The following is a 21,963-nucleotide window of genomic DNA, read 5'->3' on the forward strand; positions in this document are numbered from 1 at the left end:
CCGCCCGTTCAAAGTAAGGCTGCGAGCGGCCTGGGGGCGATGGATGACCGATGGAGACCACAGTTTCACCAAGAGTGGAAGGGAGCGCCGGGCGAGTTACGCCACAATTTGCCAATGGATTGTAGATGCTTGGGCTAACATGTCTGCTGGCACTGTTGTTCGAGCTTTCGCAAAAGCCGGCATCATTTCCGAGGAGCCGCACGGCACGGAAAGTGACTCTGACAGTGAAGAAAGTGAACTTGAGAATCATCAGAATCAGAATCAGAAACTTTATTGTCATTGTCAAGAGAACAACGAAATGAAGAATGGTCCCCGATCATTGCATCATCCCTAGCAATATCAAAATATAAATAAAACAATAAAATTCAATAAATAAAATAGATAGAATACTTAAAATACTAATAAGATGTAACAGTAAAACATTCACATACATTCCCACACACATGCTTCAGGCCGTGCATAGATTAACACAAGAGTGGCGTGATGGACATTTTTTTGTAGTATTCAGATGTGTTATTGCAGTTGGATAACAGCTGTGTTTGAGTCTATTAGTCCTTGCTCTGATTGCCCTGTACCGTCTGCCTGAGGGCAACAGTTCGAACAGGGAGTGGCCAGGATGTGAGGTGTCTTTTATGATGTTTTGGGCCTTTTTAAAACAGTGGGCATTGTGTAGAACTTCCAGTGTGGGGAGAGGGCAGCCAGTGATCTTTTGGGCGGTGTTAATGATCCCTTGGAGTGCTTTCCTCTGAGCCCCTGTGCAGCTAGTGTACCAAATACATATGCAGTAAGTTAGAACACTCTCAATGGTGGCTCTGTAGAAGGACACCAGCAGTTTCTGTGTGATGTTATTCCTCCTGAGAATTCTCAGGAAGTACAGTCTCTGTTGGGCCTTTTTCAGCAGCTCGGAGGTGTTCACACTCCAGGAAAAGTTCTCCTCTATATTGACTCCCAGGAAGCGGAAGCTTGCCACCCTTTCTACACAGTCCCCATTTATGAATAGTGGTTGGATCTCTGCCTTTTTCCTTCTGAAATCTATTATGAGTTCTTTGGTTTTTGAAGTGTTGAGGAGGAGGTTATTGGCCTTACATGACGTCAGCTGCTCCACCTCGTCTCTGTACGTAGACTCGTCTCCCTTGGAAATGAGCCCCACCACTGTGGTGTCATCTGCAAATTTCACAAAGATGTTGCTGTGGTGACGAGGAGTGCAGTCGTGTGTGTAGAGAGAGTAGAGCAGTGGACTGAGCACACAGCCCTGGGGTGAGCCAGTGCTGAGACTCAGGGCTGAGGATGTGTGATGGCCAACTCTGACTCTCTGTCTACGGCCCGAGAGGAAGCTGTTGATCCACATGCAGGTGCTGTATGGAAGCCCCAGGTCTTGTAGCTTGGCCACCAGTTTGTGTGGAAGGATGGTGTTAAAAGCTGAGCAGTAATCCATGAAGAGCATCCGCACATAGCTACCATGCTCTTCCAGGTGAGTTAATGCAGCATGGAGTGCTGTGGCTACAGCGTCTTCCGTGGACCGGTTTGCTCTGTAGGCAAACTGGTGTGGATCCAGGCTGCGGGGCAGGGCTGCTGTGATGTGTCTGCGGACCAGCTTCTCAAAGCATTTCATTACCACTGGGGTGAGTGCCACCGGTCTGTAGTCATTCAGGCCGGTGATGTGGGGCTTCTTAGGCAAGGGGACTATGGTGGAGGACTTCAGGCAGAGTGGGACAGTCGCCTGTGCGAGGGATTTGTTGAAGATCCTGGTGAAGATCCCAGCCAGCTGTTCTGCACAATCCCTCAATATTCGACCTGGCACACCATCAGGACCCGCCGCCTTCCTCGGGTTAACAGCCTGCAGCATGCGCCTCACCTCGTGCTCTTCCAGGGTGAGGGTGGTGCTGCTATGGGTGGCGTGTTGCTGCTGTGGCTCCAATACCTCCGGTACCCTGGTCTCAAAGCGGGCGAAGAAGATATTCAGCTCCTCTGCCAGCTCCAGGTCACCGTCCGCAGCTCCGAGATTGATCTTATAGTTGGTTAGGTGCTGGATGCCTTGCCACACCTGCCGGCTGGTATTACTCTTCAGATGGTCCTCAATCCTCCTCCTATGGTCCCCCTTTGCCTCTCTGATGCCTCTCTTCAGGTTGGATCGGGCTGTGGTGTAGTAATCCCTGTTGCCAGACCTGAACGCAATGTTCCTCTCCTTCAGCAGCTGCCTGACCTCCCGGGTCATCCAGGGCTTTTGGTTGGGTGAACATTTCCAAGTCCTGATGTTCAAAGATATCCCAGTTAGTCCTGTCAAAACAGTCCTGCAGCTGCTGAGAGGCACCCTCTGGCCATATGGTAATATTCTTTGTGATGGTAAGAGCAGTTTTCTTGAGGGGGGCATATGCAGGGATTAGAAACAGTGACAAGTGGTCAGACTGACCCAGATGTGGCAAAGGTCTGGCCCTGTAGCCCATTTTGATGTTGGAATAAACTTTGTCCAGAATCTTGTCACCCCTAGTGGCACACTTGACGTGCTGGTGGAATTTGGGGATTGCTCTTTTTTAAGTCTGCGTGATTGAAGTCCCACGCTACGATATGTACAGCGTCAGGGTAGGTGCTCTGTTTATTGATGTTTGTATGCAGGAGTGCGATTGCCGAGTTAGCATTAGCATCTGGTGGTATGTAAACAGCTGTTATTATGACAACGGTGAACTCCCTAGGTAGGTAGATGGGCCTGGTAGATGGCATGTTTGATGGAGATTTAGCGCAGCTGTTCAATTCAGACACAGAGGATGAGGACTTCGATGGGTTTGATTGATGATAAAAAATGTGAGTACCAAACTTTGTTTTGCTCCTGCTTTATTTTTAAATATGCACACTTGTATGCTTGTGTGTTGTTGATGATGACGATTACTGGTAATAGAAATGTGAGTAAGGTACCAAACTCAGGTTTGCTCCCGCTTTATTTTTAAATACGCATACGGTACTTGTATGCGCCCTATAATCCAGTGCGCCTTATGTGTGTGTTAAATACGGTAATGGCACACATAACTGAGACTGCGCCTTTTAGTACAGTGCGTCTTATGATCGTGAAAATACGGTACGGTACCAGAAATCTCGCAGCACAGGCTGAGGGGGCGGTGTGGCAGCAATTTTTCACACCAGTCTATTAATTAATGAAAGACCCAGACACACTTTTAATTCATTTGAAAGCCTGATGCTTAACATTGTCCACCCCAGCTGAAAAACTCAGAAACCAGTCTTACTTCTTATCATCTATCGTCCACCTGGGCCTTACACAGAGTTTCTGTCTGATTTCTCAGACTTTATATCTAATTTAGTTCTGAGCTCAGATAAAATAATTATTGTGGGTGATTTTAACATCCATGTAGATGCTAAAAATGGCAGCCTCAACATGGCATTTAATCTGTTATTAGACTCAATTGGTTTCTCTCAAAATGTAAAAGAAACCCACCCACCACTTTAATCACACTCTAGATCAGGGGTGCCCAATCCCGGTCCTCGAGAGCTACCGTCCTGCAGCTTTGAGATGCATCCTTGTTCCCACACACCCGAATCAAATGAATGGCTTGTTATCAGGCCTTTGCCAAACATGATGGCATGCTGAAGAGGTAATCAAACCGTTTGATTCAGCTGTGTTGGAGTAGGGATGCATCTAAAAGCTGCAGGATAGTAGCTCTCGAGGACTGGGATTGGGCAGCCCTACTCTAGATCTTGTTTTAACATATGGCATAGAAACTGAACATTTAACAGTGTTTCCTGAAAACCCTCTCCTGTCTGATCATTTCCTGATAACATTTACATTTACAATAATTGATTACACAGCAGTGGAGAGTAGACTTTATCAAAGTAGATGTCTTTCTGAAAGCGCTGTAACTAAGTTTAAGAATAAAATCCACCCACTGTTATCATTGTCAAGGCCCTGTACCAACATAGAGGAGAGGAGCTATATGAACGCTACCACAACAGAGGTCGATTATCTTGTTAATAATTTCACCTCCTCACTACATACGACTCTGGATACTGTAGCTCCTGTGAAAACTAAGGTCTCTAATCAGAAGTACCTGACTCCGTGGTATAATTCTCAAACACGTACCCTAAAGCAGATTACTCGTAATCTGGAGAGGAAATGGCGTGTCACAAATTTAGAGGATCATCATTTAGCCTGGAGAAATAGTTTGCTGCTTTATAAGAAAGCCCTCCGCAAAGCCAGAACATCTTACTATTCGTCACTGATTGAAGAAAATAAGAACAACCCCAGGTTTCTCTTCAGCACTGTAGCCAGGCTGACAAAAAGTCAAGCTGGCTGCAGTTAAACCTTTACTTAAAAAGCCATCTCTAGACCCAGCAGTCTTAGCTAATTATAGGACAATCTCCAACCTTCCTTTCATATCAAAAATCATTGAAAGAGTAGTTTCAAACAGTTAACAGATCATTGCAGAGGAATGGTTTATTTGAAGAGTTTCAGTCAGGTTTCAGACTTCATCACAGCGCAGAAACAGCTTTAGTGAAGGTTATAAACGATCTTCTTATGGCCTCTGACAGTGGACTCATCTCTGTGCTTGTCCTGCTAGACCTTAGTGCAGCATTCGATACTGTTGACCATAATATCCTATTAGAGCGATTCGAACATGCTGTAGGTATTACAGGCACTGCACTGCAGTGGTTTGTATCATATCTATCTAATAGACTCCAGTTTGTGCATGTAAATGGAGAGTCCTCTTCACATACTGAGGTTAATTATGGAGTTCCACAGGGTTCAGTGCTAGGACCAATTCTGTTTACATTATACATGCTTCCCTTAGGCAGCATCATTAGAAGACATAGCATACATTTTCACTGCTATGCAGATGACACCCATCTCTGTCTGTCCATGAAGCCAGATAACACACACTAATTAGTTAAACTGCAGTAATGTCCAAAAGACATAAAGACCTGGATGGCCGCTAACTTTCTGCTTCTTAATTCAGATAAAACTGAGGTTATTGTACTCTGCCCTAAAAATCTTAGAAATATGGTATCTAAGCAGATTCTTACTCTGGATGGCATTACCTTGGCCTCCAGTAACACTGTGAGGAACCTTGGAGTCATTTTTGACCAGGACATCTCCTTCAACGCACACTTTAAACAAATATGTAAGACTGCGTTCTTCCATTTGTGCAACATCTCTAAAATTAGAAATATCCTGTCTCAGAGTGACGCTGAAAAACTAGTTCATGCATTTACTACTTCCAGGCTGGACTACTGCAATTCATTATTATCAGGATGTCCAAAAAACTCACTGAAAAGCCTTCAGCTAATCCAAAATGCTGCAGCAAGAGTACTGACAGGGTCTAGAAAGTAGGGCTGCTCGATTATGGCAAAAATGATAATCACGATTATTTTCACTTAAATTGAGATCTCGATTATTTGACGATATTTATTTAACCCTTTAAGACCTACCATAGAACCAAGTCCGCCAGAGCTTATATTTTTTTTTTTACATTTTGTAGTGCCATTTTTGGGAGCATTTCAAGTTGCTATACATCAATACAACTGTTATAGCCCATATTTTAATAATATGTATGCATTAAGTCCATAGTAACTACATTAATTGCAAAAAAGTGCAATAAACTACAAAAAATCATTTTTGTTTTTTTTACATATATTTCTACTTGCAGAAATTTAAGAGGTTTATCCCTCAAAACTTTAAATACAAAAAATTTGCAAAAATTAGTTTACAACAACAGGAAATTTATTTTGAGTGTCTTCATAGTTTTATTTTGGAGATACAGCAATTTTTATATACGGCAGGAAAAACGAAAAACAATCCTCCATCCATCCATCCATCCATCCATCCATCCATCCATCCATTCGCTTCCGCTTATCCTTTTCAGGGTCGCGGGGGGCGCTGGAGCCTATTCCAGCTGTCATAGGGCGAGAGGCAGGGTACACCCTGAACAGGTCGCCAGTCTGTCGCAGGGCCAACACACAGGGACAGACAACCATTCGCACTCACTCACACATTCACACCTAGTGACAATTTGGATTATCCAATTAACCTATCCCCACAAGCTGCATGTCTTTGGATGGTGGGAGGAAGCCGGAGTACCCGGTGGGAACCCACGCACACACGGGGAGAACATGCAAACTCCACACAGAAAGACCCCGGCCTGATGTTGGAATTGAACTCAGGGCCTTCTTGCTGTGCGGCAACAGTGCTAACCACCGTGCCACCGTGCCGACGAAAAACAATCCTGTGATGCAAATTTGCAAAGAAAACAGCATGTGCATCAAAATAAACTATTTCCAGCAGTGCAATTCGAGTTCTAAGCATCCCAAAAACTGTAGTTTTTACTTGTAGGCTTTTAAGGCCTACAAGTCAAAAACTACATTTCCGCAAAAATTACGTCACTTCCGGTTTCGGGCAGGAAATGGCGGACATGCGATAGTTCGCGTTGACGTCTTTTTCAATGTGGGAAGTGTTACGAACAGCTGATCGGATCGGCAAAGCATGTTTCTGGAATATTGTGTTTTTGTTCCTGCAAGCCCTTTTATGCAATTTTTGCAAAGCTTTTTGTGGAAGAAAACCGTGACAGAGGACAAGCTGATGGCATAAGATGTAAGTACAACAACTCCGGTTTCATATGCAAAAGAATTATTGCGCTAGCTTACGCGATTATGGTTCTACAGGAATTTAAAAATAGTTACGCAAAACGGAGCGTGCCACTCTGACCGGCTTTAAAGGGTTAACAATAACAATGTATTGAATAATGACTTTAAAAAAATAATATAAAATAGTGTGCAAATACTGATAACAGTGCAAATGTTTGCAATATAAGAAATAAATGAAAAATGTAAACATCTATGTTTGGTGAACTTTGCAGTGTTGCTCTGTGGTGCAGCTACAACACCGTAGCAAAGTTTACACACTATGTCTACTTGATCCACGTCTGACTCCGCGAACCCATAATGTTTCCACACCACTGAAGTTTTTTTTTACCTCTCTTTTCAACCAACGGCAGTCACTCTCCTCTCCAAATAACTTCTGCTTAGCTTTCCGAGCTTCCCTCGGGTCCTCTTAATTGTTGTGACGCGTGTTCGAAATGCAGAGAGGTGCGCTCGATTTGCCACACGGAGCAGCGCGAGAGTAAAAGCACGAGGGAGGTGCTAATAATCGGCTCAGTCATTTTTAATGATCGTTGAAAGCCCAGATCGTAATCGTGATTAAAATTCGATTAATTGAGCAGCCCTATTAGAAAGACAGAGCAGATTTCTCCTGTTTTGGCTTCCCTTCATTGGCTTCCTGTTAAATCCAGAATTGAATTCAAAATCCTGCTCCTCACATACAAGGTCTTAAATAATCAGGCCCCATCTTATCCTAATGACCTTGTAGTACCATATCACCCTATTCGAGCACTTCGCTCTCGCTCTGCAGGCCTACTTGTTGTTCCTAGAGTATTTAAAAGTAGAATGGGAGGGAGAGCCTTCAGTTTTCAGGCCCCTCTTCTGTGGAACCAGCTTCCAGTTAGGATTCAGGAGACAGACACTATCTCTACTTTTAAGATTAGGCTTAAAACTTTCCTTTTTGCTAAAGCATATAGTTAGGGCTGGACCAGGTGACCCTGAATCCTCCCTTAGTTATGCTGCAATAGACTTTGGAGTGCACCAGTGAAGAAAATGCATTCGTTATCACAGAGCATGCCGTGAGGAACACCTTCAGGAGGGTTAACACCAGGAAGGCAGCAGGACCAGATGCAATCCCTGGTCGGGTCCTTAGAGCCTGCGCTGACCAGCTAGCACCGGTGTTCACGGAGATCTTCAACCTCTCCCTGGCCCAAGCTGTGGTTCCCACGTGCTTCAAACAGTCCATTATTGTTCCTGTTCCAAAGAAACAACAGCCCGCTTGCCACAATGACTACCGTCCAGTAGCACTGACTTCAATTGTGATGAAGTGTTTTGAAAGACTGATGAGAGATCACATCACTTCTTCACTTCCTGCCACCATCGACTCACTTCAGTTTGCTTACCGGACTAATCGTTCCACAGACGATGCCATATGTCACCTGCTCCACACATCCCTGAGTCACCTGGACACTGGCAGAGGGAATTATGTTAGGATGCTGTTCGTGGACTACAGTTCAGCATTCAACACAATAATTCCCTCTAAGCTTTTCACCAAGTTGACGGATCTAGGACTCAGCTCATCACTGTGTCAGTGGATCCTCAACTTCCTCACAGACAGACCCCAATCAGTGAGGGTGGGAAAACAAGTCTCCCCCTCCATCTCACTCAGCACTGGAGTGCCTCAGGGCTGTGTTTTAAGCCCCCTGCTGTACTCACTGTACACTTATGACTGTGTAGCCACATCAGACACCACCTCCATTGTCAAGTTTGCTGACAACACTGCTGTTGTGGGCCTGATCTCCGACAACATCGAGACGGCCTACCTGGAGGAGATTAGGAACCTGGAGACCTGGTGCCAGGAGAATAACCTCCTCCTAAACGTCAGCAAAACTAAGGAGCTCATCGTGGACTTCACTACAAAGCAGGCGAGGAATTACAAACCCCTCATCATCAGTGGCACGCCAGTGGAGAGAGTGGACAGTTTCCGATACCTGGGTGTCCACATCACTCAGGACCTGTCATGGTCCTGTCACATCAACTCCCTGGTTAGGAAAGCCCGTCAGCGTCTCTTCTTCCTCAGAAGACTTAGAGACTTCCATCTGCCACTGAAGGTGCTCAAGAACTTCTACTCCTGCACCATCGAGAGCGTCCTGACGGCAAACATCTGCACCTGGTTTGGGAACAGCACCAAGCAGGACAGACGAGATCTGCAAAGAGTGGTGTGCTCAGCCGAACGCATCATTCAATCAGAGCTCCCTGACCTGCTGTCCATCTACACTAAGCGGTGCAAGTCCAAAGCTAGGAAGATTATGATGGACCTCTCCCATCCCAACAATGGACTCTTCTCACTGTTGAGGTCTGGGAAGCGCTTCCGCTCCCTTAAGGCCAAAACAGTGAGAATGAGGAGGAGCTTCTTCCCCCAGGCTGTTCGGGCCCTGAACCAGGTGTAGGACTGGACTCTCCCACACACATCACTATAAGACTGGACTCTCACACACATCACCACACGCACCACCACACATTTCCTATAATCCTATAATTCCTATAATTTATAATCTTTATAATCTCTTCTGCTATTTGCACATTCTTTACTGTAAATTCCTAAGTTAATTTGTAAATTTGCTAGTAAACTGTAAATATTGTAAAACTTTTCTTCTGTCATTTAATGGTCGGGCATTGTACAGCTACAAGCATTTCACCCCCATGTCATACTGTGTATGGTTGTGTGTGTGTGACAAATAAAATTTGAATTTGATGCATTGAGTTTTTCCTTTCCAGTCACCTTTCTCACTCACTATGTGTTAATAGACCTCTCTGCATTGAATCATATCTGTTATTAACCTCTGTCTCTCTTCCACTGCATGTCTTTATCCTGTCTTCCTTCTCTCACCCCAACCGGTCGCAACAGATGGCCGCCCCTCCCTGAGCCTGGTTTTGCCAGAGGTTTCTTCCTGTTAAAAGGGAGTTTTTCCTTCCCACTGTCGCCAAAGTGCTTGCTCATAGGGGGTCATATGATTGTTGGGTTTTTCTCTGTATCTATAAAGCGCCTTGAGGCGACTTTTGTTGTGATTTGGTGCTATATAAATAAAATTGAATTGAATTGGTGGAATCAAACATGTAAACAAAAACACATTGTTGGTGTGTTTCCACCACCTTCTGGTGATAGTATCACATTACAATGATGTGCTACAATGAGAGTTGTAATGAAAACGGCATTATTGAAGAAATATCGATCAGCAGAGAAACTCTTTTACTTCAGAAAATTTTTTGAATTCAACTGATGATATTGTTGTTTCAATGTGTGTAGAGAAAATATGATCTTTGTATTTTCTTGTAACCTCTGTGGTTTTTGGTTGTGAATGTAGATTCTGTATATATGGAGGAGTCCGGGGGCCCATTCTTCGTACCTCGCTAAGTAGGTTAGCTGGATTTGATTGTTGACGATTTCGCGTGATCTTGGATCGTTCGGTTCCCCGAAGCTCATCCGGGACTTGCTGCCATAGCAACAGAGCCGTAAGCGTAAACCTGCTCGGGAGCAGGTTTACTTTATGTAAACAGGATTAGATCATGGCCACGTATGGAACGCCAGGACTGCCATAATGAATTAATTAAATACATCATTAAATAATTAATTAAATGTGTCAATAATTAATTAAAATTGGAATTAATTAATTAAATAAATAGTTATGACACATGTAATTAATTAATTATTGACACATTTAATTAATTATTTATGTATTTCACATTTTAATTAATTATTGACACATTTAATTAATTAATTATTGACACATTTAATTAATTATTTATGTATTTCACATTTTAATTAATTATTGACACATTTAATTAATTATTGACACATTTAATTAATTATTTAATGATATATTTATTTATTTCATTTTGGCAGTCCTGACGCCTGGCTCTCATCATGAAATAATTTTATCTGTCAGCCTCACCCATCAAACTCAGGGGGCGGGGTTAACGCTGATCGAGTCAAAACCATTGCTTTGGCCTGGTGGCCATTGTTTCTAGCGCACAACAACCGGCATGTGGAAGCTAACAGAACTGAGCTTTGAAAAACCCTGTTTGTGTGTTACCAAATACCGTTTTAATATTTTTTTAGCCGAGAATGTAGTGGTTTAATCTTCATGTGTCTGGTCGGTTTGTCAAGATACAGCCTCTTTGCAAAAGTGTTTCGATGATTTCGGAGATGTCTGCCCAGTCTCACGGCAAAGCGTGGGATAGACCCGCTCGCCTCGCAAGCAATCCCACCGACAAAGCGCAGGCCCCGGTACACAGCTGTAGTAACCCCCGCTGACTTCTTTTACTGAGGTTATATTTATCGGTGTTTTATTTCCTGATGTTCTTATGTGTCCTACGTGTTTCAGTCGCCAATTCTGAATTATAACTAACATTAAAAACATGTTTAAGGAGGAGAGAGAGCAAATTAATCTGTTTAACATCTGATCTTTGGGTTTTTGTTCAGTAATCAGCGTGACCTGTGTATAAACGCATAAAAGAGATAACGTTGGTGTTTCCGTCATGTAGTAACTGCTGGCTTTAACTGTACAAAGGTTGTTCGACACTATGAAACACATACAGACTTCATGATGTTCGGCTAATATTTTTATTGTGAATATTAATCATGCTGACCTCGCTCTGTACACCACGCAGCGAGGTCAGCATATCCACGATATCCTCAGCTCCACGAGTTAACACAAAGTTTCCCAGCTGACTATCTAACTGCCAACTATTCCAGAGACGTGAAAATATACAGCATAAAGAAAAGTGTAAGAGACTCAGCAGATTAGAATAACAGTTATACATTTAATAAATCACCAAATGAATCCAAGAAACGAGCAAACCTTTTCCGACAATTTGAATTTGTATTCCCTCAGCTGCAGACTCGCTGCTGTTTAAATGTTTGAAAAGGAAGATTAGATATAAACAAACGTATAGTGGCCTCAGCAGGCTATTACTGAAATACACGTGCTGTATCATAAACTATGATATAAATAGGGAGGTCCTATTAACATGTTTAGTCTTAAAGGACACCTTCCTGCCTTTAGTCTCATTCATGAGCAGTATTAGTTTTCTTCTAACATCCAGAAGTCTGCACCATGTGTTTCATAGTTTGTAACAAGCCTTTGACAGGTAAACATAACATGACCGAAAAAGAAAAAAAAAAGAGAGAGAGTGTTGAGATAAGAAGAGAAAATGCTCTCAATTATGGAGACAGACAAATGGTTCATTTATGTTTGATGTGTGTTTATTCCTCCCTAAATATCGTCGGTGAAGTTCGCCATGCACGTCAGATTTTCCTGCGCATTTTTATACCTCTGCCAACAGAGAGAGAGAAAAAAATCACATTCTAACAGACAGCTGGTGCTTAGAATACAGTTGAATAACTATTAAAAAACAGATGATATTTAGATGATAGTTCAGTCTAACACATGTGCCAGTGAACCATTAAACGTCTGTGAAACTATGCAGTTATGAAACGTAACTTTAACCTCAGCCAAACCGATTTGCTCAGTTGTAAATAAAACAGCGAAGTAAACGTGACCCGACAGACAGAACCTGAGTGAATGAAGTCCAGCGTTTAACCACTGAGAGCTAAAACTCAGCTGAGGTTTGAAAGCTGTGTGCCGGTGATTGGACATCAGCCGCTGATAAAGCTGGCTCGCCTATAAAGTGCTCTGTAAGGAAACAAGCTCCAGCAGCTCTGCGCTCGGGGAAAACACTATATTTACTTATCTTGTGCAGAAAAATGCGCTGACATTGCTTTATATTGAGCACCGGCTGCCCAGTTAAACTGTGACTATCACCAGGTAACTAGGCGTGTTTCTTGAATTAGCAGCAGGTGTTAAACAGCTGACAGATGAGGAGGAGGATGCATGCAGGTAAACTGAGGGTCTGTTAAGCTGATCGCTGGTTTCGTGAGAAAAATGTCAGCTCGTTCTTTATGTTACAGAAGCACAGAGACACAAGACCAGGCGGAAAGAGACGATCGTTCGGTGAGAATCTGCGAATGCAACATGTGGAACACGGAGAGTGGAATATGTAAACAAACCGGTTAACGTAACCCCCTCGGTGCACTCTGCATGCTAATTGTTAGCAGAGCTAGTGAAATCTCTGAAAACATCTGAGCACTTTTGCAAACATGTTCTATGTTGACAACCTGACCAGACATACGTCGCGACATTCGCGGCTAAAACACTGTTAAAAGTGTAGCTGGTGACAGAAAAACTACACCACCACCATTGCTGCCTGTGATTTGATCTGCATTCTGGGATAACTGGCTGCCCCAAGTCTGCACAAGCAATCGATTATCTAGGATCGACCTGTTTTGACTTACTTTGCACGGCAACTAATCAAATGTTAGAGAAGCTGCATGGGCAGCGTTAACCCCGCCCCCTGAGTTTGATGGGTGAGGCTGACAGATAAAATTATTTCATGACGAGAGCCAGGCGCCAGGACTGCCAAAATGAAATAAATAAATATATCATTAAATAATTAATTAAATGTGTCAATAATTAATTAAAATGTGAAATACATAAATAATTAATTAAATGTGTCAATAATTAATTAATTAAATGTGTCAATAATTAATTAAAATGTGAAATACATAAATAATTAATTACATGTGTCAATAATTAATTAATTACATGTGTCATAACTATTTATTTAATTACTTAATTCCAATTTTAATTAATTATTGCCACATTTAATTAATTATTTAATGGTGTATTTAATTAATTCATTATGGCAGTCCTGGCGTTCCATAGCCACGCAGGTATGTCCGCTTCATTTATATGAAAGCAACAGCGATATTCCACCACTGTTTCACCATAAATAAATATTATCAATGTAACTAAAGATAATGCAGTACTTGATCCATTTATTGATTTCATACAGATACATACAGGTCATTTCCTAAAAAAGGGAAATGTACTATTAACATTCTATTACATGTATGTGATTATTACAGATGTAATTCATATTTCAGAGTAGTAATTGGAAATTACTTCGTGTAATCAAGATGAGAGACCACGGCTATAAAAGCGAAGGTGGATTTGGGAAGCCTGTCGCAGCCATGTCCTGTCCGTTTACGCGAGCAGCCCATTGCGGAAGGTGCAAGATTGATAAGGAGAGTTTTCAGAATTCAGCGTATATTGCGGGACAGACAGGATCCTTTAGCTCAGCGCGACAGTGTGCTCATAGAGAGATATCGATATTCCCGTGAGGGTATTATTCACTTAACCAACTTGTTGACGAGGGGGTGCAGGACCACCACCTGTCTTTTTTTTTGCTCTGCCCTTTTCTTGGTTGCTGTTATGAACAAACAAACAGATTATTTCAGGGTCTCTTTCCAAGAGACGAAAAGCAATATAAGTGATAAATATTACCATTCTGTGGAATATTCTTATATTCCACTTTTACCTGTTCCCATGTTCTAGTGGGTCCTGTTGTGGCTCTAATGTGAAAGGGGATATAATATAACATAATATAATATAATGTAATATAATATTGGATATTATAGTGTGATATGATAAATCTACCCTACCGCCTACTGGTGTTGGCCAGAGGGGCCGATGGCGCGATATGGCAGCCTGGCTTCTGTCAGTCTGCCCCAGGGCAGCTGTGGCTACAACTGTAGCTGCCTCCACCAGTGTGTGAATGTGAGAGTGAATGAATAGTGGCATTGTAAAGCGCTTTGGGTGCCTTGAAAAGCGCTATATAAATCCACTCCATTATTATTGTTATTATTAAATTACTTACGAGTTTAATTTGTCAGCAACTTTCTGCCAGCCCCCTCTCCTTGCTTTTGCAGCCTTTGCAGTGTTCCCTTGCGTTCTGATTAAACTCTGAAACTCCTGAAATCCCTCACTCAGGAGTTCTTGCTCTGCTGCCGAAAAATACCGAGCGCGCTCCTTCGACATTTTCGCCGACCAATCAGAGGGTTGCCGATCAATGTTTCTACTATCGATGCATAGCCCCTTTTACGACACCCAGTGATCTCACATTACTTCATCCAGCTGTACTGATCGTCAACAGCAGGTGTGTTCGGGGAACCGGATTAGAGAGCTCACGGTTAGCGCAATGGTTTGGTCTTGGATGTGTCATTTGATCTTGGATGTAGTAAGCGACGTACGAAGAACGGGCCCCAGGATGGAAAAGATAAAAGCTGCTGTTAACAGGTTTTTAAAAACCAACAAGCTGTACACACAGTTTCAATAACAGTGTAACTGTGATGTTTTTCTCACCTTTTGTGTTGAAGACATTGTCTCCTCTGTAGTGACTGAGCTGAGTCCAAATGGCTGAAATTGTTCCTCTGCTGCACCACCACTCTTCTCCTCCTGTTACTCAGCTAGGACACAAAAAGTATACACACACATATATATATATATATATATATATATATATATATATATATATATATATATATATATATATATATATTCTGCACTGCAGCTTAAAACGTTTTCCAAAAACACACATACACTTATCAGTCTTTCTCAAACTTTTTACACTTTTGTAGCACCTGATAAAAATGTCAAGCTCTCCTAAGTACCACTATGAAAGCATGAAACTCATAAATCTTACAACACAAAATTATTATTATCAAATTTGTAAAATTAGTATCTGCAGTAAAGGTTTTTTTCATACATTGCATACATTCTACCACAGGCAAAGTGGCCTCCATTTTCATAGTTTTTATTAATATTTTGTAATAATTTATTCTGTTTTGGGAGTGTTTTTTAATGTTTCTGTATTATACATTATACACATTAAAAGTGAATCTCTGTCCAAAAAATGCACTCAGTTTACTTTTTACTCACTATGAGCATCATTCATTATTCTCCCCCAGTAATTATTATTTGTTTATATTCCAATCCATTCTTCTTTTGCAGCAACAACATTTAAGGATGCAGGGACTGACAGCAGCCCCAAAGCTCTGATCCTAGAATCGCCCCTGGCTGGGAGTAAATAAAATACAGACGCATCTGAAAATCATCCTATGAAGTCATATTCTAAAGGCTGATCTGAGGAGCATTCCTCACACACACCTTTATAGCATAAAGGGGGACGGGCGGCGGGGGTAGCCCTTTGGCACCCCTGCTCAGTAGGCTTCCACTACTCTCTCTCTATTATTCACCCTGGGGTTGCCCTCCCCCACGCTTGTACCTGTGGCTTCCTGTCCTGGGGGTTGGTTGTTCTCCTGCCCTGCACCCCATCCTTTTGTTCGTATTCCAAGACTATTTTTCTATATATATTCTTTCCCTCTAGCAACCGCCATAATATTGATGTTGCAAGAAAACACAAACTCTACAGTCTGTCTAACTCCAGTGTATACCAAGCAATCTATTATTCTCAACAGAGCTAAACTCAACATAAACTGAACCCACATTAAAGTTAGCTCGGTGCTTACCTTTAGATGAGCCCACAAACCGAGAGAAACTCCGTGATGAAGCTGGAAGTCTTTCCAAACACAGGAAACAGATCAGGGAGCAGAGACCCACGTGGTTCACGCTGATCTCAGCTACAATCCAGGAGACAAGGGTGTGCAGCCAAACGTTGGTAGTGGTATATGTTCCTGTAAGTTCACTACTTTACTCCCGTTTCATGAAAAAGCAGCTCTCTCTGCGCGACTCCTCTCCTGCACACAGACTTTGCTCCGCCCTCTTTTCCCGACTCTGCTGTGATTTGTTGCTGTGCGGTCACGTGACTCAGCTGCGCAACGTAACCACGTGGGGGTGATATTTCAAAATTAGCGCCTGTCTTCTTTCCCTAAACTCTTTCCTTATCCTCGATGAAAACGTCATGGTGAGAAGGATAATTGCCAAGGTCTCAGGAAAAGAGAGGAGCGATGCTGAGAATTGGAACAGCCTTTTTCGTAGTGCACACAGCTAACTCTCTCTGCTGAATATGTAAAAAATGTGTTACTGTGTTACATGCCTGAATGTTGCTCATGGTCTGATGGGAAATAATGTTTTCTATTCTTTAGCACATCGAACAGTCAGCCGTTCACAGAGTCCAGGTTTACAGATACCGATGTCGATTCATCGGTATCTGTTTGTAAACAATTTGAACTTCTTGCCCTCAAACTCCAACTTTTCAAGGGCTATTTTATTACCATTGTGGGCTGTTATAGACCCCCCTCAGCTAGTAGTGAGGCTTTAGTTTCACTTAGTGAAAAACTATCTACTTTAGATTTTAATGAAATTGTGCTGGCCGGAGATTTCAACTGGGACTGGTTGTCCTCTGCCTCAGACAGTTTTAAATCCATGTGTGATTCATATAATCTCACACAACTAATTTACAGCACAACTCGTCCAAATCTTAAATGCCCAGAAAAGTCATCACTTATTGATTTATTTTTAACTAATATGCCGTATAAATATTCTCACACTGGGGTTTTCGCAAATGATATCAGTGACCACTGTGTGGTAGCTGTAGTCAGGCAATCGAAGCTCCCAAAATCAAGGTCACAGATAGCTTTTAAACGAGATTATTTTTATGATACTTTTATCAAAATTATAAATAAACATGCCCCTATCCGCAAATTTAGAATAAAATGCAGAAACAACCCTTGGTTTTCTCTTCAGCCATTTAATAATAGCTGTAATAAAATGTTATGGCCAACGGTGTTAAACGCTGCACTTCGGTCTAGCAGGGAAGATTTCAACTTTTCAATATGAATGAAGGCTGAAAACTGATTAGATTAATGATGATATTTTCTGTGCTTCTTCAAGTTTGTCACACCAAACATATTAAAGGATGATATAAGGTTCACAGGAAGAGGTTAATTAGACACACTTACTATTTTTCTTTATACTCTTTCTTTCTTGACATGTTTAATGTGATTACTATCAGAGGAGAAAATAAACCATATGTAGTTTAAAAACTTTTTATTTAATCAAACTGTAATGTTGTTGAACTCTGACGGATGTGTCTTTTAATCTTGTCAACAAATCCTTAATCACCTAAATGTGCCATTTATCATCTTGTAAAATGTTCCCTCTGCTTATGTTGCACATCTCCCCGGACACTCTCTGCTTCACCTGTCCTGTGCAGCTGGTCCAACCCCTGCCTGCCTCCTTAAACTGGGGTGTTTAAATCTCTTTACCTCTGTTGTGAACTTCACACAAAGTTTATGGTAACAAAATCAAACTGACGAGGATCTCGTTTGAAAAACACGCACTCACGAGACAAAATAAAAACAGACTGCTCAAAGCAAAAGCAGAGCCCTCACAGCTGGTAGTACAAACACAGTGACAACGTGCGTATTAGATACCCTCAGTGACAAAAGCATAAATATGAAAAAAGGTGGGATCACCAAGAATATCCTAAAAATGGCATTGAGGGGGGTGTTACAGTGAAAAAAACAAAAAGCAGCCAAATTTTCATCTGAAAATGTTGAATTTTAGTAAAAACAATGCTCTGTAGTTTGATACTGTCGTTACAGACAAAGCAGATGTTTAAAGCCTTTGGACGCTCATTTGAAATGCACTCATTCTCCTTATCAGCTGAAAACATTAAAGCCATAAAATGACTTTTTCAAACGGATAAAAACTATTGAACAACAGCAATGTTGAGCCTGTTCCAAAATTTGAATGTACATGTGTTGAAGGTGCGGGTCTTGTTGAATTATTAAACATACTTTCTTTAATTCTTCGAGCCAAAAACAACAACTTTTAATTTTCTTCTGCTTGAGTATCGGCCTCGGGTAGCTCTACTTATCATTGCTGAGTCAGTTGTCTGTTTGTGCTACTTTTTTCAAGGAGCAGTGGATTATTGGTAAGGGTGACTTTATGTGTTTAGTTACTTAAGTGGAAGTACTGTGGAAAGTTTTACCTTACATACATAGATCTACCAGTACAGCTTCTGAGGTAACTGTTTACAAGATGTTATAATCTATCCGAAGGTTCTTTGCAATTTTACATTGATAAACATTATCCTTAACATATTTGGCCCACATAAAGTACCATGGCCATCACACTGTCATTTAGAAATGTTTAAATAACTCGTGTCTTAAGTCCTTCCATCAAACAGAAAAGAAAAAAAGTCGCGTGGTTCACTTTTATATCACAAAATGTTAGAAATATAAGTCGTTCATAACAACCTGAAAGGCTGGGAGTTTAAAATGCAAACCGATGGAAGCAGAAGTAGAAGACTATAATGTCACAGAGCACACGGTGTCTACTATTGTGTAGACATTTATAAACAAGAGCTTAATAAAGATGCTTAATTTATTCAGAAATAAACAGGTGGAGTGATCTTTATCAAAAGTAGATGTTGCATCTTTGGCTAAACCCCTGTACCCAAAAACTTTAAAAATCTACTGTGTGTGTGTAAGTAAAGCTGTGGATTTGACACCTCAGCATTGTGAAAGTGGGGAAACATGTTTCTGGCTGTGCATAAGATTTCTGCTTACATCTTAGAATCTCAGTTCTAAATGAAATTCAAATGCTTTTTTGTTTTTTCTATTATTTGACTTCTAAGGCACACACACACACACACACACACACACACACACACACACACGAACAGCAACAACACAGAGAAGAAGAAGAGGGGGTCGTTTTACTACGCATCATAAAAACGCAATCATTCATCTTCCAACTGTATCTTTGTGTTCCGGCTTTAGAATCATTGGTTGTTTACTGAGCCGTACTTTGGGAGTCATACTGTTGTGATACTGGGGAGAAAAGGGTAAGGTTTGATAGACTAAACCCTTACATACATAACTTCAAAAACCTAAAGAGTGTGTGAGACTGCTAGCTGTGTCGTTCAGCAATAAACTTATCTACAAACGTGTTAGTAAAGAGCGACTTGTACTTCTGTCTCATTAAGCAATGGTTTAATAAATTTCACTGCAAACTATAAAAGGAATCTGGATTTAAATAGAACATAGTAGTGATGGATTAAGTGCAGGAAACACTAGTATTAAGTGTCTATGGTACAAATCTCCTTCAACATTCACAATGACCAAAGGGAGGACTCTCAGTTGGTTGTGTTCAGGGAAAAAGCAGCTAAATACACTGAGACTGCTCCACATTGTTAGTGAGTTAACTCTGGATATCTGTAGGTTTGTCAAACTTGGAGTGAACAAAAGCAGAAAAACAGTAAAAGATGCAGACAGTGAAAGTCTGGTTTATTTCATGAACACAATGAAACATTTTAAAGTCCGCAGAGCAAAGTAGCATACATGATAAATAGATACACATAACACGGTCAGTGAGAAGTAAAACTCGTCGTCTTACCACATGTTATATTCTGTAAACTTAAAATAAACCACAGAAATTAGAGTTTAGTGTTTTAAGTCATCTATTAAAAAACATGAGTCAACTTTACTGAAATGACACTTTAACGATGCTTCATATCACAGTGTTTATGATGATAAAATGTGTTCTCTCATTAGCAGATGTCTGCGCTGTCACTTGTCATGAAAATGTCCTGAGCCAGGGTTCCTTTTCAATTACCATTGATCATTAATAGGACGCACAAAAAATTTGTCACATTATCCCCATAAACAACATGCTTTTATAGAAATCATTGTGACACAAATATTTAGATTCTTGATTCACAATGTGCATGAATTCAAAATCTTTAGAGTTTCATATTTATAAAGTATCGCAAAAAATACATTTATACCATTGTATGAGCTACTCTGTGTCCCTCTTGGATCCTCATTCCGAAAATTCAGGTATTTAAATAAAATGGTGAATTGGATAATGATGAGGAGCCACTTAGATACTAAAATGAGGTTTGATTAAATGAAACTCTTATGAACAGCTATGAATTCCACCTCTCTGCTGATGTGTTCCAAACAAACGATGCTTTCTACATGTCCATACTGTGTGCTAACCACCACTGTGTTTGGGAAAAATAAAAAGTTAAAACGATACAGTATACCTTGCGGCATTTGTGAAGTGCTGAGGAAAATACTATGTGTCTGATGGGGTTTTTTATATAGGTGGATTTGGTTTCAGTTGGCCTCTGAGATGCAGATATAAAGAACAGGTTGTAAAGAAAAAGGTGGAAAAACTATGGAACTACAGTTGGGATGTGTGTGCTGGGATGCTCTTGATAAAGGGAGCCGCTTTTATTGTTTTATGACTTCTTTTGTTGACTGTTGGGGGCCTAACTGTAACCCCCCTGTGTAACTGTTGCAGAGTTAAGAATCTGTGGTTTTTAGAGATCACAAGAAAAGTTTATTTCTAAAGGAATACCTGTTGTTTGTGGTGCTCTATTTAAAAATATTAGCCTCTGTGTCTTTTCGGAGAGCTAAAGAAAAGTGAGATGCTCCTAATGCAGTTAAATCATCTATGTGTAATCTTTGAGTCTTACTGTTACAGGGTGTTTGTGACTAGTAGATAATTAGAGGGCTAGTTGCATTAAAGGAACATTGGGGGTTCATACAGTGCTAGTGTGGCTAGGTGTGAATATGTGCTTTTAGAAGTATCACAGTTTATTTCTAAAGGGATACCTGTTGTTTGTGGTACTCAGTTTAAAAACTATTAGCCTCTGTGTCTTTCAGAGCGCTAAAGAATGTGAAATGCTCCTAAACTAGTTAAATTAAAAGTAAAATGCTCCTAAACTAGCTAAAATAAATCATCTGTGTCTAAATAACAGAGCGCTGAGACCTATACATCCCTTAAAAACTGTTTAATTAAAACATATAATAGTTTCATTAAATAAAACGCAGATTAAACACATGTGAACTCATATGACGCCTGAGCTCACAGTGCCTACTACAGGGGGACACGCACGCGTACATGCACTCACATGGATGCGCAGGGGGAAAGGGGAGGGGTACGGGTGTGGGGGCAAAAAAAGTGCCTTTATATTACTACTAACACTGATTCAGGGCAGACAATTAGTCATTTAAAACATTTCAATCAGTCCTTCACAAACAGGGAACAGTCTGTCTATTCTCTCCATCTGTCAGCTGCTGCTGGCTCTTCCTCCTCCTCTTCCTCACACACTGCTGAGCTTGTCCTGGTGGATCATCAGGGGTGCAAAGCCTTTATTCTTACAAGCTGGATGACTTGTAAGAATGAATGATGCTGCAAAGCATGAAAATGCCATTGGGTCTGCCGTGGTGGTTTACAGTTATCAATTCTTTTCAAATTTATTTTTTAGAAAAATCTAGAAAAATAAAAAGTGCATGCAAACCAGTAAACAAATTAAAAGAAACAAGTACTGTTGAGAAACTATGATATAAAAAAATTACAATTAAAATTCTCAACAACAAAAACAACTGGTGAATATACATGTAAACAACTTAACAATCCCTCAAAGTCACGTCACATGACAGCGTAACATCTAAACACAAGAGGGGGGAGGAGGAGCAAAGTCTGC

The 21,963-nt window shown here is 41.1% G+C and overlaps 1 protein-coding gene across 2 annotated transcripts in view; it reads right to left on the reverse strand.

The window, feature by feature from the left end:
- Positions 1 to 16,282, reverse strand: part of LOC146673258 (uncharacterized) — a 32,401-nt gene extending 16,119 nt beyond the window's left edge. The window contains exons 1-2 of one of the 2 annotated variants that reach the window (XM_085401804.1): positions 16,028 to 16,282; positions 14,862 to 14,965 (exon numbers count right to left, since the gene is read on the reverse strand). Coding sequence is in view for 1 of the 2 variants with exons in the window: in XM_085401805.1 (XP_085257931.1) it covers positions 14,862 to 14,879 (18 nt within the window). In the remaining variant the exon portion in view is untranslated. The remainder of the gene's footprint in view (positions 1 to 14,861; positions 14,966 to 16,027) is intronic. The other variant, XM_085401805.1, reaches the window with a different exon arrangement.
- Positions 16,283 to 21,963: the final 5,681 nt, after the last annotated feature.

This window comes from Rhamphochromis longiceps, linkage group LG3 (assembly GCF_057381845.1).
Source record: "Rhamphochromis longiceps isolate RC_006_pf linkage group LG3, R_longiceps_female_GT1.1, whole genome shotgun sequence".
NCBI classification, from domain to species: domain Eukaryota; kingdom Metazoa; phylum Chordata; class Actinopteri; order Cichliformes; family Cichlidae; genus Rhamphochromis; species Rhamphochromis longiceps.